General features: G+C 52.7%; 5 protein-coding genes across 5 annotated transcripts in view; 3 read left to right on the forward strand and 2 right to left on the reverse strand.

The window, feature by feature from the left end:
- The first annotated feature begins 3,839 nt into the window (after nt 1–3,839).
- Nucleotides 3,840–4,790, forward strand: GUITHDRAFT_154971 (hypothetical protein). Its single transcript, XM_005824384.1, has 2 exons — nt 3,840–4,535; nt 4,583–4,790. Exons 1-2 carry the CDS (start codon nt 4,509–4,511, stop codon nt 4,715–4,717), a joined length of 162 nt encoding a protein of 53 aa, XP_005824441.1. The 5' UTR covers nt 3,840–4,508; the 3' UTR covers nt 4,718–4,790.
- Nucleotides 4,791–5,043: 253 nt separating this feature from the next.
- GUITHDRAFT_145018 (hypothetical protein) lies at nt 5,044–6,402 on the reverse strand (the record flags this gene model as incomplete). The annotated part of the gene is made up of 1 exon (XM_005824385.1): nt 5,044–6,402. One exon carries the CDS (start codon nt 6,400–6,402, stop codon nt 5,044–5,046), a length of 1,359 nt encoding a protein of 452 aa, XP_005824442.1.
- A 2,357-nt stretch (nt 6,403–8,759) lies between these two features.
- GUITHDRAFT_154972 (hypothetical protein) lies at nt 8,760–10,418 on the forward strand. The gene has a single exon (XM_005824386.1). It carries the CDS (start codon nt 9,013–9,015, stop codon nt 10,348–10,350), a length of 1,338 nt encoding a protein of 445 aa, XP_005824443.1. The 5' UTR covers nt 8,760–9,012; the 3' UTR covers nt 10,351–10,418.
- Nucleotides 10,419–10,595: 177 nt separating this feature from the next.
- On the reverse strand, nt 10,596–13,437 carry GUITHDRAFT_145020 (hypothetical protein; the record flags this gene model as incomplete). Its single annotated transcript, XM_005824387.1, has 12 exons — nt 10,596–10,672; nt 10,719–10,785; nt 10,897–10,941; nt 11,123–11,152; nt 11,372–11,431; nt 11,751–11,902; nt 12,161–12,301; nt 12,695–12,800; nt 12,860–13,127; nt 13,176–13,246; nt 13,305–13,344; nt 13,430–13,437. 12 exons carry the CDS (start codon nt 13,435–13,437, stop codon nt 10,596–10,598), a joined length of 1,065 nt encoding a protein of 354 aa, XP_005824444.1.
- Nucleotides 13,438–14,391: 954 nt separating this feature from the next.
- Nucleotides 14,392–14,774, forward strand: part of GUITHDRAFT_116429 (hypothetical protein) — a gene marked incomplete at both ends in the record, with an annotated part of 2,658 nt that continues 2,275 nt past the window's right edge. Inside the window, one exon of the mRNA XM_005824388.1 lies at nt 14,392–14,760. Coding sequence (XP_005824445.1) covers nt 14,392–14,760 — 369 coding nt within the window. The remainder of the gene's footprint in view (nt 14,761–14,774) is intronic.

The raw sequence follows: 14,774 nt of genomic DNA on the forward strand, positions 1-14,774 counted from the left end.
CGGCGGACGGCCCGGTATGGCCCAGTGCCCGGCGGTCCGCTGCGGCACTGCGCGGCGGCCGGGGGGGCGCGCCCGGGGGCCGGGCCGCCCGGCCCGGGGGGCGGCCGGTGGGCGGTGGGCAGCGAGTCAGTGGGAACTTGACCGTACCGTAACTTAGTAACGGCGTCGTACTCCGGGCCGCCGCCGGTTCGCCGCCCGCCCGGCGGGATCGGACCGTGCGTGACCGTCGTGAGACTCATTACGTTCGCTTATAGCTTTAGTTAATTCTCGATCCTGTCCTTCTGGTACTAATCATGGACACGGCTCTAATTGCAATTTGTACCAGTCCTTCCCCCCCTGATGGCGCCTGGGGGTCTTCTGCCCTTGCCTGGAGTAGACCCCACCCTCACTCTCCCATGGGAAAAGAGTAGGTCGGGTGGGCGACTTGGCTGGGGCAAGGGTAGGTTGTGAACCTTTTATTCCAAGTATTTGCATGCAGAAATTTGTATCGGCGGCGTGCTATTCTTAGATTCAAACTGTACTGCATGACGACAATAAAATCAATTCTACACGCCTTCGTGGTACAAGAACAGTACCGAAAATCCTATCGACCCACCCATGCTTTTCTCTGTTGGATACAGCAGGCATAACCCCTGGTCAGAGGCGTGTATTCAAAATTTGAACTTTAACGTAAGGTACCCACCCTTGCTCATGTGTCATAATTCCCTAAAACAGGAGGGTGGTCGATACGGCACTCAATCTTGGGATCAGGGGGTGGGTGGTAAGGAATCCCCAACCCATCCCTCCCTCTCGATGCATGATGAATGTTGCCCATCCAGCGACCATCAGGCTACTGAAAGATGCCAAGACCAACATGGTGACAAAGGTCAAACATGAGAATCAAAGATGGTGGGTTTGAGTGGTATGCATGCTCACTTTGCAACTCTGATACTTTAGTGACAGATCCTGCTTCCCGGCGAGCAGTCATCGTGCATGGATCAGGATGCCCAAAGCTCTGCCCTTTTCAACGCTGCACTTGCACATATTACATGTGGTGATGCACTCAGGTTGGCATTGCTACTCCACATACAGGTTGATGACAGACGTTATATTGTCTAGATTGTTTAGAACCCCAATTCCAGCTTGAACAACATTGTTGAAGACGTGCAAACTGTTAGCGGCAATCTGTTTCTCAAAAACAGATCCCATCACGAATCACGGTGAGGCTGAGATCAAGTGAAGATTGATCTTCTCATGTTTGTGTATCAGGTAAGCATCGTGCATCCACATGAACAAGCAACACGGCATTTTTTTCCTTGGCACCTTCCTTCCTAGCAGAACAATGAACACATGTAAGATATTACATGCTCGTGACGATATCGACAGCAGACAAGTTTTACGACAAAAGAAAATTATGTAGGGATGATCTAAGTGTATCGAATACTTGCTGTTGGTGCTCAACATGTGGAGAAAAGACGATTTGAATGAATTCATGAGAATTCATGACAGTGGATCACTTCTGAAGCAACGTATCTCAATGTTGCATACATAGCTTGACTTCATATCCTTACATCGTGAGAGTTGACAACCTGTATGGAGTGAGCTTTTCTGCGTCACATCATCATGCTGAGATCTGCATGCAACTTTCCAGCGCAGTTGCAGAGTCATGTGCACAGGAGTTCTCTTGCAAGTAAACTAATTCCAAATCATGCTTAATGAAATGCGTACCGTCTGTTGATGCCTTGACCGAGAACAATCGTGTTACAGAGTATTGCTACTCGCTGCATGCGAAGCTGCTACTGTCTACAACACTCTAGAGTTCTGAACATCATATCAGTCCACAGCATGCAGGTTGCAAGGTTCCGAACGAACCGCGCTTCAAAGCAGGGCCATGAGCTTTGAATCGTGCTTGATAGAACACGTACACTCAGCTCAGTTCATGCTTTCGTGACCCTAGTTGGATGTTCATACACCTTGCCAATGCCCGTGAAACATGTTGCCGCTCCCATTCAAATGTATACTGTAAATCTGAGGCACAAAATTTCTAACATCAAATATCTTGAACTATGCAAAATCAAAATCCTTGATTACACTATGATGAGGCAAGAGCAGGATGCTCGTTGTCCCATCTTGTTTGTGAGGGCACGAGTGAAGGTTGAGCTGCTTTGACAAACAGCACTGGATATCTAGTGCAATACTTTACATCTCAAGCATTTGTTTATTGATAAAACATAACATTGTCGACTATGCGAATGAAAAATCATCACAGCAACACTTGGATGGTGCTTGATTCTGAACTTGCAAGATTAGATTACGATAATGATGATTGTATTCACAAAAGCAACACAACGACCGTGCTATCAAGATATCTCATCGACATTAACTTCGAATCTTGATGGTCTATCCGTCTTCGTCATTGATTAGCGTTGTGCATATCCCTGCACCATCGCGAGAGGGCTGAAGGGAGGGGGGGGGGGCTCGGGGGGTCTACCATCATAAAATGCTGGACTCTTAAAAGTATTGTAATTTGTACCATTAAAACAAATAAATTAGTATTACAGGACCCACCCCTGTGCATTTCCCTCTTCAAACTCTACCACGCCTGTATCAGAGCCCCACAGGAAAAAGAACCCCAAAACCAACAAGCGAACGTAATGCTCAGTGCGGCATGCCGGGCCTCGGACAGGCCACTCCCGGAGCCGCTCGGAGTCGGCGTGACCGGGTGACGGCCGCCGCCGGATATTATGATGGATCTTGTATTAGAGCCCAGCGGGGGCTTGCCGAGCGCAAAACTGACCGTCCGACTCCCGAAATTGTAACTCGGCTGAGTGTTCCAATGGAACGGTAGTACTCCATTCCGGCGGCGACCGTATTCGCCGATGATGGAATGATCTGTATGTGACTCGTGACTACGGTAGTAAGCCTGGGCGGAGGGGGACGGTCCTGTCTTCTCTTCTCCCTCTCTCTTCCTCACACAGTGCCCGCCTGGCCCAACGGCCCGGCCCGGGCCCCGGGCCCGGCGCCCGGCGGACCGGCGCGCCGCCGTGACCGCCTCCCCGGCGGGGGGGCCCTGGCGCCGGGAGTCGACCGGGCTTGAGGGGGGGCGTGGGCGCCGGGCCGGGCCGGGCTAACCAGGGGGTTTTCAGTTTTTCTTTTATGGGGAGCTTTGGATTTTTAAACGGGCCAAAAGCAGGCGCGTGCGGGGCTGCCGGTCGTCGCAGGTCCCTTCCGGCCGCGGGCAGCGCCGCGGCCGGGCCGCCGGGCCCCGGCACTCCGTGGCACTGACTGGCACCGGCACACGGCGGTCGCGGGCCCCGGGGCTCGGACTGGGGCCGCACGCCCGCGGCCGTTCAAGTGACAGCCCGCCGCAGTGGTGGAGGCGCCGGGCGCGGCTCACTCGGACTGCAGCCTGCGGCACCGGCCGGGCCGCGCGCCGCCGGTCACCGTGCCGCAGCCGGCCGCCGCGCCGGGGCGGCCGCGCCGCGGACCGTGGCGAAGATTACCCTCATCCTCCCTCAGGCCCATGTATTGACTGAACAGCCACGTGAAGCTCCACAGCTCCAAGTATCCTCGAAGAGCCATCCCCGCAGCTCTTCGTGAATCAGGCTCTTGGAGGGGTTCACATTTTTCATAAATTAAGTTTAATATTTGAAAGTTAGTCCATAATTTGCTCTCTGGAAGAGGATATTTTCGAATATAGCACTGCGATTTCGTCTGATGAAATCGGCTGGAGCCCCAAATGTGGATAGGAGGCGTGAGGAGGTCTGGATAGAATACCCCCCTGTCGGAAGCATTCGTGTCCCTTAGTCGCAATGCTCGCGTCTTCGCTCAAGTTCATCCCCCTTGTCGGCCAGGTATGGCGAGGAGGAAGGAGAAGGAGGAGTGATATCTGGACATGAGATGGAGTGGGAGAGAGTGCTGATTGATGATGAATGGATGTGAAAGTTTTTCTGTCGAAGAGTTGTTTCAAATAGAAGACGAGGATGATTCTGCGGTTGTGTGAGATCTGGATGGAAGAAGGAGGGTTGGAGAATGGTTGGTGTTCTTGTGATTGAGAGCATTTGCAAATGTTTGATTGATATTTGACAAATTTGGAGTGTCCTTGAGCCGGAAAGTAATTTCCAGAGGTGAACTTGAGCTGTGGACGTCTTGATGATTCTTGAAATGTTACTGCATCGGGTGCAAACCTTTGAGCGACATGATGTTTATCTTCGAATTTGTTTTTTTGTGTGATGCTCTATTTTTTCGATGTGAAATGTGTGGTTGCAAAATGATAACCAAGTTGAGTTGATGTTCCGAGAGATCGTCTCACTGTGACTCTTCGGACCCAAAGCAATTTCGTGCGACTTCTTCACCCAGTTCTCTCGAATGGATGTGTTTCTGTTCATTTACACTTTTGTCTTTTTGTTCGTTTACAATTTTGTCTTCCTGTTCATTTGCACTTGATTTCATTGATCTTGACTGGGAATATTCTGACTGCCTCTGGGTAGAGCACTGAGCTCGCTATCGCTCAGCCCGTTCACTTCGAGATGCTCGCCGACAACGATGGCACTTGCGTAAGTTCCCTACGCACTCGTGAGAGACGTGCCTGATGTGCTGGCAGAACTCCATGCCCGGATGGGATCCTCTCCACATCTGGAACCCCCGCGACTACCACGAGGATCCTGACTGCCGCCTTAACCCGATGTACCAGCAGCGCGGCATGGGCGTCGGTGCCTCCTACGGTGGCAAGTACTAAATCTTGCTAGTTGGCACCTGTACTTGAACAGAATCTCATTTTGCAGCATTTGAAGTGAAATTGTCTTAACGCACCTCAGTCTTGTAGAGAACTGTCTCAATGATTGACATGATGGCACCATTGCTGTTCCGAAGTTTGCGGGGTATAGTCTGTGCTTGCACGCAGACTCAATCACGCTATCCTTCAAATGTTTACATATTTCACCTGAATGTGAGGATACAGTCATACAGTCGGACCCCGGATTATTAGTCCACTCCACTCGTAGTCACTGCCCCATTGTTGATCCGATCGGGATTTGAAGTTTATTTACAAGTATTATACATCATCTACGGGTGGATGTTGACCGAGATAAACTCGCACGAGGGAGGAGCTGAGAAAGCTTTCGAAGCGAGCATCCAATGAAGCATGTCCCTGGAGAACCTGTAGACAGGAGTAGACTTCTCTAGCATCTGGAAAAACTCTTCCCTCTTCGCCTCCTTCAACGATCTTGCAGCCATGGTGGTCAGCTCCGTCTCCCTGTAGAACTCGTCCAGGCTCTGCACCTGGATCGCGATCCCCGTGCCCTTCCACATCACAGCAGAGATGTGATGCGAGTCCACCTGAGAGATCAGCTCCAGCTGCCTCGTCTTGTCACTGACAGGAAGAGCAAGACTTCGGAGCTCTGAGTCACGGAAGCAGAGCGTTCGGATGCGCCTGTGGAGCATTTCCACCTTCTCGGGCGTCTCCACCAGGAGGCGGATGTGGTACATGTTGTCAAAGAGGTCGTCGCTGGCCCTGGCTTCTGGGTCTTCCACCTCGAAGATGCTGTCAGCGATCTGCTTCCACAGCTCGTTGCTTGGCTTCGCATGCATCATCACTCGGTGCAGCCCATAGTTGTTGCGCTCAAGAGCATCGAACTCAACCGCGTGATTCACCACCTTAACCGGCTTCCAGGCACCCTCCGAGTTGACGGCAAGACCATCAATCTGGTTCTCTGCAAGCTCCATGCTCACGGCACCCTTGGTCAAGGTGGACAGGGGGACGATCTCCGTGAGCTTGAACTCTAGCCCATCATCCGACTTGGCTGTAACGGTACTCCTGCACTCGAATTTCTCCTCCGACAGCACTGCCGTTATCAGATGTGCCAGCTGCACCATGGTCCTCTGTCCCTCGTTGTAGAAGGTAGCCACCTCATCCCTCACCCGGTTTATCTCCGAGTATGAGAAGTCCAGGTCATGGTGTTTGCTGGGACACTCCAGGGCCGCAATGGCCGTGTTATGAATCTGAGCCACCACAGACTGCAGGATCGGCTCCTGCACGATAGCGTTGGCCCCAATGCTTGACCGCCTCCTGATCTCATGGCCGACAGCTCGTCGTGATCTGCATCGGATGCCCATGTTTCCCCTGTTGTCAATGACAGCTGTCTCCCTCTTGGTGCTTTTGACTTCCCCCTGGATCGACTGCACGAAGCTCACACCTGCCTGATCGGGGGACTGCTGGTAGTTGAACTCATCCGCATGGGGCTTCGTAGCAACGCGGCAGACAAGCTTCTTCGCTCCAGTGCTGCACTGCTTGGCTTGCGGGCCGGACAGAGACAACAGATGGCCCGCGCCGCTCGAGGAAAAGCCATGGAAGCCTCGTGTGCACGGTGCCATGGTGGACACCAGGCACACTGCTAGGAGACCCTTGATGGAAGAAGAACCCATTGTCGACTAGGCGCCGGCGATCAACCTGGCACAACGTTGTGAGAACAGAGATATCCATTGCTCGGTGAAGGCTGAAGGTCACTGTGATCAGTGTACTACGAAGGGTTCATCTCCCTTGTTCCTGAAGGGGAAGCACGGAACTTGTCACTGTCCTACTACCGACTGAGATCGTTGTAACATGAAAATAGTAGTTGCAAACTTTCAGATAATCCAGCAATGAGCAGCCTAACAGCCTTTTGCGGTTTACAACCAGAATTTTCGAATTCCACCAAGATCTTTCATTTCTCTCGATGAGCATACTGGAGTTTACCAGAACGATCTCAAATATGAGTACAATATTTCATGTCGTGTAGATATCGATAATAGTGAACTATATCTGCTCTTCTCTACTGATCCCCTTCCTCTGACCATATCCTGTCCTGGCGGCTGCTCCTGCTCCTGCTCCTGCTGCTACTTGCCCTGCTCTGTAGCTCAGTATGCTCGAGACATTCCTGCTATTACTGCATGTTTTAGCTTCTGCATCGCCATTCCTCTCACTCTTTAGGGTGTCTGCCTGCCCTTGGCTTCTACCGTACTGTGATTATTTCCGCCATTGATAAGCACGCCTTCAGAGAAGGTCGAACGAGTGCTTAGGGATAGGGGTAGGGATATCGCAGGCAAAAATAAGGGTAGGGGTGCTTTCAGGTTCTCTGTTCCCAGGGTAGGGGTGTAGGTGCTTAGTGGGGGTAGGGGTAGATATCCGCAATTGGGTGCAGTGGTAGTGAATTACCACTGGGTGGGGTACTTTCTTTGCGCCCGGATGCACCCGGTAGATGTCCTTATGTTGCAAGGGTAGGTGTGAGAATGTCAAATAAGGTGGGTACATTTCATTCTCCAAGGGGTGGGGTTCTTCTTGGGAAGGGGGTGTATACTCGGGATGAAAATCCATGTACTGCAGGGTGGGGTCATGAAAGGAAAGGAGCGGGTGGAGAGGCATTGGGTTCTCCCGGGTGGTACCCCTATGTGATCCTGGATTCCATCATATCTTGAACAAGAAAGAGGGGGTAGGGGGTGGTACTGTATTTGGACCTAGAGCCTGCAACAGGTGTAAAAGACAGTTATAAATTACAGCGACGCAGTCATAAACTTTGAAACTGAGAGTCCTTAATTTTGAAAGATAAAAAGAACATTTGAAACCTAGGATAAGACTGTACACCTCCAGGAGATGCAAGCTCACGTCTTTTCAGCTAAGGGAATTTATTAGCTCGGGCGGGCCGGGAAAAGCTGTCGGGCCGACTGAGATCACTCGGAGAAGACAGGACTCTTCTGTTGGTTATGAGCCTTTTGACCGCGGTATCTCACTGTTTTACTACAGGAAATACCAACGGCGCCTCAGCTCTGAATGGACCCATGTTTACAACGTTTCCGTTTAAACCTCGCACTTTAATTGCTAAATTTAGGTCTCCGTCTAAATCGAGCAGCATCGTTTCCGTTAGAAGGTACGGGTACGCAAATGATGAGTACTGGTGGTTATACCAGAACATCGCTGGAAGATAACGGGTAGGGCCAAAAGCTGTAGTCCATGGGGTGGTATTCGGACGCAAAGTTTCTTGTCGATTTCCATGTAAATATGAACACCCCCTCTTTTTACCAGGTAATGTGGGGTCCTTGAAGGACAGGGTGGCACGGGTCAAAGGGTCTGCAACAGTTTGAACGAGGATGTCTCAATATAGTTTTTGTTTGCCCCATACCGCGAGGTTTGGGGTAAGTTGGTCTGATCTCCGGGGGACACTTACCTGAACAGATGCGACTATTCACTTCTATCTTGTCAAAGACTACGAGTTCGTGTCGTTTAGAACCTTATAAAAGCTTTTTATATGGTAATCGTTCTTGTATCGTAGGCCTTTCGTCATCATTCAGCCGCATGCGAGTATTAAATTGATTTTAAAATGATTTAGCAGCCACTCATACCCAAATTTAGATACGATTCCTTTGGTTCCAAGAGCCGTTTTCGGGGGTGGGTGTAAAGAGTACCCACGTCTTATACCTATTCCCCAGGTTCTTTCGGGGGTGGGTCCGAAGATGTACCCCTTTACTGCCTCGCTTCAGACTGCAACAACCGTTTTTAGAACCTGGTTCAAATTTTCGATCAACATTTTCGAACAGTTGAACAAATGTGTTCAATACATTTGAAATAAATAGACCATTTTGAAGAATGTTAACAAAATTTCCACTTTTCAATGGTCATATGCCCACTCAGTACAAGTCATTTTACACTTCTCTTTAAATGTTATTAGAGACGTTTTAAAACAAATGAGCCTCCTTTTAAAAACTGCTTTTAAGTGACGGGCTGTAGACAGCTGCGCCGAGTGACATGGCGAGGGAATAAGGAAGTGGAGGGGAGCAGACGAGCGAGAAAGACAAGAAGAGGAAGAGCGATCTAGTGGGCAGCAGCACAACAGAGATACAGAGAGACATAGCAAGCGTTAGAGACAGATAGGAACGTAGACGTACCTGCTCGGAGCACGAAAGGTACAGGTTGGGAGCTTTGCAGAGGACGGAAATACACTCTGCGATTGCTGAGGAATAGCGGTTATCTGATACCCACGAATTAGTCCAACTACATTGAACATGAAGAAATCTTTCCTTCTCACAATGGCCCTTGCACCTTGGATTGGATGTGTTGCCTTCTCGCCGCAGCTACCATCCTTAGCCCGTCGAAGGACGATGCAGGGAGCAGGACGGGGGAGGGACCATTTGAACTTGGTGTCGCAAGTCGCAACAAAGGGGAAAGTCACAAAGAATGCCTACAACATCTGGCAACATTCCTTCGGCTTTGATAGGGAGGAGCTCAAGGATGTCGTTCGGCCGAACCCGGTCCAGCAAGGGATCGACAGTGTGCTGCGGGGAATGAATGCCGGGCATGGAGTTCGTTTCCGCGTACACAGGGCCATCGGCCATGAAATCCGCAGAAGGGCGCACATTGGGCATGCGTCATTGTTCTCTCCCCCTGTCTTGCAGTCTGTGGTCAACCAGATCCACGAGGCAGCGCTCAAGGCGTTGAGCTCGCCGTCGGAGAAGAGCGACCTTGAATTCTCCTACGCGGAGATTGCTCTGGTCAGGGATGAGGTCGAGAACTGTTGCTGCGAGGGCCAGAAGACCATGGCGCAGCTTGCCCAGCTCCTGGCTCACCGGCTGAGCCTTGGCAAGTACGAATGCAGGAGTACCGTGACAGCATCTGCGGGCCACGGGCTTCAGTTCAAGCTGACCGAGACTGTGCCGACGCCTGTGGTGATCGACGAGCATGACGGGCTTGCTCTTGCTCAGCGCCAGATCGACGGTCTAGCGGTGCAGTCGAAAGGAGCATGGAAGTCAGTGGAGCTAGTGGATCACTCAGTGGAGTTCGATGCCACGGAGAGCAACACAGCGGGTCTGCATCGGGTCATGATGCATGCGAAGCCGAGCAAGGACTTGTGGCGACTCGTGGCCGACAGCCTGTTCGAAATCGACGACCCTGACGCCGAGCCGCTGGTGGAGGATCACAACATGTACCACATCAAGCTTCTGGTCGAGACCCCCGAGCTTGTCGAGCAGCTGCATCGCTCCCTCCGCACGATTATCTTCCAGGACTCGGAGCTCCGCGACCTGTCGCTTCCTGTCGCAGACTCCACGAGGCAGCTGGAGCTGATCTCTCAGGTGGACTCGCATCACATCTCTGCTGTGATGTGGAAGGAGACGGGAATCGCGATCCAGGTGCAGAGCCTGGACGAGTTCTACAGGGAGACGGAGCTGACGACCATGGCGAACCGGGCGAAGAGGAGGGCGAAGCGGGAGGAGGCGTACCGCAGGCTGGAGAAGAAGACTCCCATCTACCGCTTCTCTCGCAGCATCTTGCAGTGGATGCTTGCTTCGAGGACGTTGTCATCTCCGCCATCGTGCGATTCCATCTCAGTGAGTCTGCACCCTTGAAAGCAGCAGACTTGTACACTACTTGCTAGATTAGAGTTACTTGAATCAATGAAACATGATCAAATCTCATTCGCACCCTCGTTCTTTGCCTGCGATGTTGTAACATGGCCGGTCTGTTAGTAAAATGATAATTCTTTTTGTGATCGTGAGAATATATTACTATGCTGGTGAGACATTCATTACTTTGATAGGGTTGTCGATTTGCCGCTGCTCTCCTGTTCATTTCTAGCATTCGAATCTTCCGGTCAACTCCGTTTGAATAGCTCCTTCAGCTCCTCCTCCCTCCAGCCGTTGTCCCTTGCGTTCTCCCACACGGTCTCTCCTGTGACATGTGAGGAGGAGGAGGTACGAGCGAGCAGTGGAGTGACCTGTTGTCGGTTCTGCCAAGTTGAAGTTGAGGCCAAAGTCTGCCAACAATTTGAAAACTTCTTTATCCTGTTTACATGGTTAGTTACGGTCATCCCCTTTGTCTTCTTCCCCTGCCCCGCATCACCATATCATCATGTCATCATCATCTTCGTCTCCATCCTCCTCCTCCACCACCACCTCCTCCTCCTGCTCCTCCTCATCTTCCCTCCCATCGTCCCTCACCTGCCGCAACAGAGCATAGAAAGCAATCGGCACGTCCGCAGCGTCCCTGCTGTCAGGGTTCGCCCCGTGCTCGAGCAACACCCGAGTCATCCTCGGCCCCACCCCTTCCTCCACGCACACTGCAAGTGCCTGCTCCTTTTCTCAGCTCCTCAACCTCCTAGCTTGACAGCAGGTCGCCCACCGATCTCCCAGCTTCGTCCTTGACCTCCGCCTTGACGCCATGGCACAGCATCACACGGACCTTCCTCGTCCTTGTCACCATCGTCCCACCTCACTTCCCAACTGTTGCTCTGCTCTCTGACAGGCCTCGTCTGACTCCTCTCATTCCTCGGTCGCTCCACTCCTCTGCCCCGTCCCTTTCTTCAAAGTTTTCCTCTCCTCCTTCTCCCCCCCCCCTCTCCCCTCTCCCCCCCTCTCCCCTCTCCTCTACCGTCTCATGGGCGCTGCTCCTGATGCCGTCGAAGAGAGCGTCGCTGAGTTTCTTCCCCACCTGCTCCTCCGCTCACCCAACAATTCGAAGACGTGCAGGAGGAGGGAGGAGAGGGAGGAGAAGGAAGCTGAATAGGGAGACTGTCCAACTCTCCAGGGGTTTGAGAGCAGAGGAAGAGCAGGAAGAAGGAGGGGAGATAAAGTGGGAAGGGAAGATAGGAGAGAACAAAAGGAGGAAAGAAGCGGAAGAAAGAAGAGGAGCAGGACAGAAGTGAAGGAAAGAGCAGGGCGACAGAGGAGGACAAAGAGAAGGAAGAGGAGGAGGAAGCAGGAGAGGGGAGGAAGCAGTATCGCACACAAGGGGGAATATCATGACTGACCTCCTGGTAGAAACCATGGAGGGCGGCGAACTCCAGCAAGTGACAACCCCCCTCGTTCTCAGCTGGGCACAGGGGCAGGGCCCCGGCTGAGAGGAGAGCTCGGACGGCCCACACGTTTCCCACCTCGAGCGCAAAGTCAAGGGGTCCCTTCCCTGCAGCTCGTCAAATCAGGAGGCGACCTAAAGGCCAATGCAGAATCTCGACGCTCCTTCGTGGAGAGCCAGGGTGGAGGAGGAGGGTAGGCAAGGGGGGAGGGGGGGGGGGAGAGCAGGAGGAAGGAGGACTGCAGCAAGGAGGAAAGGCAGGGAGGAAGTAAGCGGGGAAGGAGGACATGGAGCAGGTGGAGGAGGACATGGGTTAGGTGGAGGAGGAGAGGTAGAACAGGATGGTAGATTCTCAGCTCTCAACACCTGAGATGAGATGCGCGCAGTTTGGATCAACTCCGGACACCAAGAAAGCTTTCAGGACTTCCTGCCCGAGTTGGCTGCTGACTGTCGCCATGTAGTGAAGTGAGTTGTGACCAGAAGGGTCGTAGGCCATGCAGTCTCCTCCTGTTGGTACAAGATGACTTTTAGCACACCGTTGCTCCGCCATCACCACCACTGCCTCCTTCTACCCTTACTCCACTTCCGCTTCCTCCTCCACCACTACCTTCTCCACCACCACTTCTACCACATCCTCCTCGTCCTCCTTCTCCTCCTCGTCCTCGTCCTCGTCCTCCTCGTCCTCCTCGTCCTCCTCGTCCTCGTCCTCGTCCTCCTCCTGCCTCTTCACCCCTCATCCTGATATTCGAAGAGAAGTAATCTTTCACATGTTCATGTCTCCGACCCTCATCATCCTTGATTGTATCCTGAAACCCCCCCCCCTCCTCCACCTCCCCCCTGTCCTGCCTCCCCTCCCCCCTCCCCCCTCCCCCCCCCCCGCCCATCCCGCCGTCTCTCTACCTCTTCGAAAGCTTTCCATCGCTTTCTTCCAAGATTTTTCATCTCCGATGTAGTTCTTCTTCCCTACCCGAGAGATTCCTTGGATGGAGCTGTTCTGAACCAGCAGCTGCAGCACATCAGTCAGCCTCGTCACCATCACGACGCGCGCGTATGTTCCATCCTCACATGCTCCTCCCTGGCCCAGTCCGAGCAGACTTGGAGGAGGACCTCTGACTGCTGGTTGACCTGAGCTACTTTCCCTTTCAGCCTGCTCGCCTGCTCCCTCCTCGTCAGCGACCGCCCACGAGGCTCCATCTGCACGACCTTCCTCCTCTTTGCCATCAGCTCCAGCTCCTTGAGCTCCGCCTTGGAGAACTCGTACCGCGCCTGCTTCGCATACCGCACCGGCTGCTCCAACACAACCCCATCTTCCGCATCCTCGATCGACGTCGCACTGCCAGAGACGGTCGTCTTGTGTCTCAGCCATCGATAGCTCACTCACCTCACGTTTGGGTTTGCACAATCATCCCAAGTCAGATCGTCTACGTTGACCCTGCGGGGCTCCTCCTGGATCTGCAGCAGCGCTACGGTCACAGCCGAGCATGCTCGAGGGAAGCAGCAGCAGACACACCATGATCGCCTGCTTGATCAGCGAGCTGACTGTCCGGGACCTGCACTGAGTGTCAAGAGGTCGCAGCGACAGCGTGGGGGCAAACTTGTTCTCGTTGTTGAGCATGACCGCCCTCCTTTTCGCACCATAACATCGGACGATGGACTTGCTCATCTGTAAATCTCTCAAAGACTCAGACGTCATGTGTTGATGAACAAAAACAGGTAGAATGATTTCAGCAGATCCTTGAGTAACATCTCGACAGCACGACAAACCTAGACAACTTGCATGGTATTGATTTTCACATCTCTTTACTTCGATGGCATCCTCCACCATTCATCCGATTCGAGGCAAGGAGAAGAGCGGTGTATCATCCAGCTATTACTGAGTGTCCAAGAGCCACCTTGTACTCCCTTCTCCTTCCTTTGCCAGACAACCTGGTTCTATCTGTCCAGCTGATCTAAAATCGTTTTTCACATCCTTCCCTCGCATCGCTTGTTCTCCCCTTCTCTGCTTCATCTTACTCCCATATCCTCATGCTCATCCTTCGTGCTCATCTATCTCACTAATCTCTTCCTCCTCGTCCTCGTCCTCGTCCTCCTCGTCCTCGTCCTCGTCCTCCTCCTCCTCGTCCCTGCCTCGCAAGGTTCAGCTGCGATCGCATTTCGCGCGCGCGCCAAAGTGTTTCGGGTCTTTTTTTGACCACCCACCCCAACACCCCATGATATGCAATGAGGAATAGGGGGTAGTAGTTCAAATTCAAAACTAACTATCCAGCCCGCCTCAATATTTACATAAGAAATACTTCAAGGCAGTAAAACTATGATGATATTTGATCTTCAATTCTGACTGCTGTCCCATTTGTTGAATTTTTCTTTAGCTAATCCCATTTTATCCCTCCTCCCACCGCTGATTCTCTACGTTGCGATCCATGGCCGCAGTCAGTTTGCTGCTGCTGCTCCCGCTCGCTGCTGCTCCTCTTGTGCTTTCAGACGCTGCCAGAGGACTCTCCTCCTCCTCCTCCTCCTCCTCCTCCTCCTCCTCCATATCAGCTCCCTCTCCGCTGTCCTCCGCCTTCACTCTGCCTTCAGCGGCATGGCAGTGGCGAATGCATGCGGGAGACGTTTATGGGATCAGACGTTCGAGCAGGCTATGGTGTACAACGGGGAGAGCGAGGAGGGAAAATGGCATTGTGACGATGGTAGACGATGGTCGAACGAGGAGATCGGTGCTGAAGGACACGCTCGCTGCCATGTTAGGAGTGAGTGTGCTCGGGAACGCGCAGGCAGGTCATGCGGAGGAGAATAGGGTGGGCAAGGAGATCCAAGAGCTGAGGACGAGGATGGTGGCGAGCGAGCTCAAACAGCTCCCGGCAGACTTCAGGTCCACCAGCGACATCGAGTACCCGGCATGGCTGGAGGGAACCTGGCAAGTGACCGCCCGTTTTGACAACTTTAGCACACCGCTCGGAGTGAAGGTGTGGACATGCGA

Source organism: Guillardia theta (assembly GCF_000315625.1).
Source record: "Guillardia theta CCMP2712 unplaced genomic scaffold GUITHscaffold_95, whole genome shotgun sequence".
NCBI classification, from domain to species: Eukaryota; class Cryptophyceae; order Pyrenomonadales; family Geminigeraceae; genus Guillardia; species Guillardia theta.

Bases quoted from the DNA above. Each gene is read 5' to 3' on its own strand.
- GUITHDRAFT_154971 (XM_005824384.1), top strand. From the start codon at position 4,509: ATGCTCGCCGACAACGATGGCACTTGC. The intron at 4,536-4,582 runs GTAAGTTCCCTA...ATGTGCTGGCAG, and splicing joins CCGACAACGATGGCACTTGC to AACTCCATGCCCGGATGGGA.
- GUITHDRAFT_154972 (XM_005824386.1), top strand. From the start codon at position 9,013: ATGAAGAAATCTTTCCTTCTCACAATGGCCCTTGCACCTTGGATTGGA.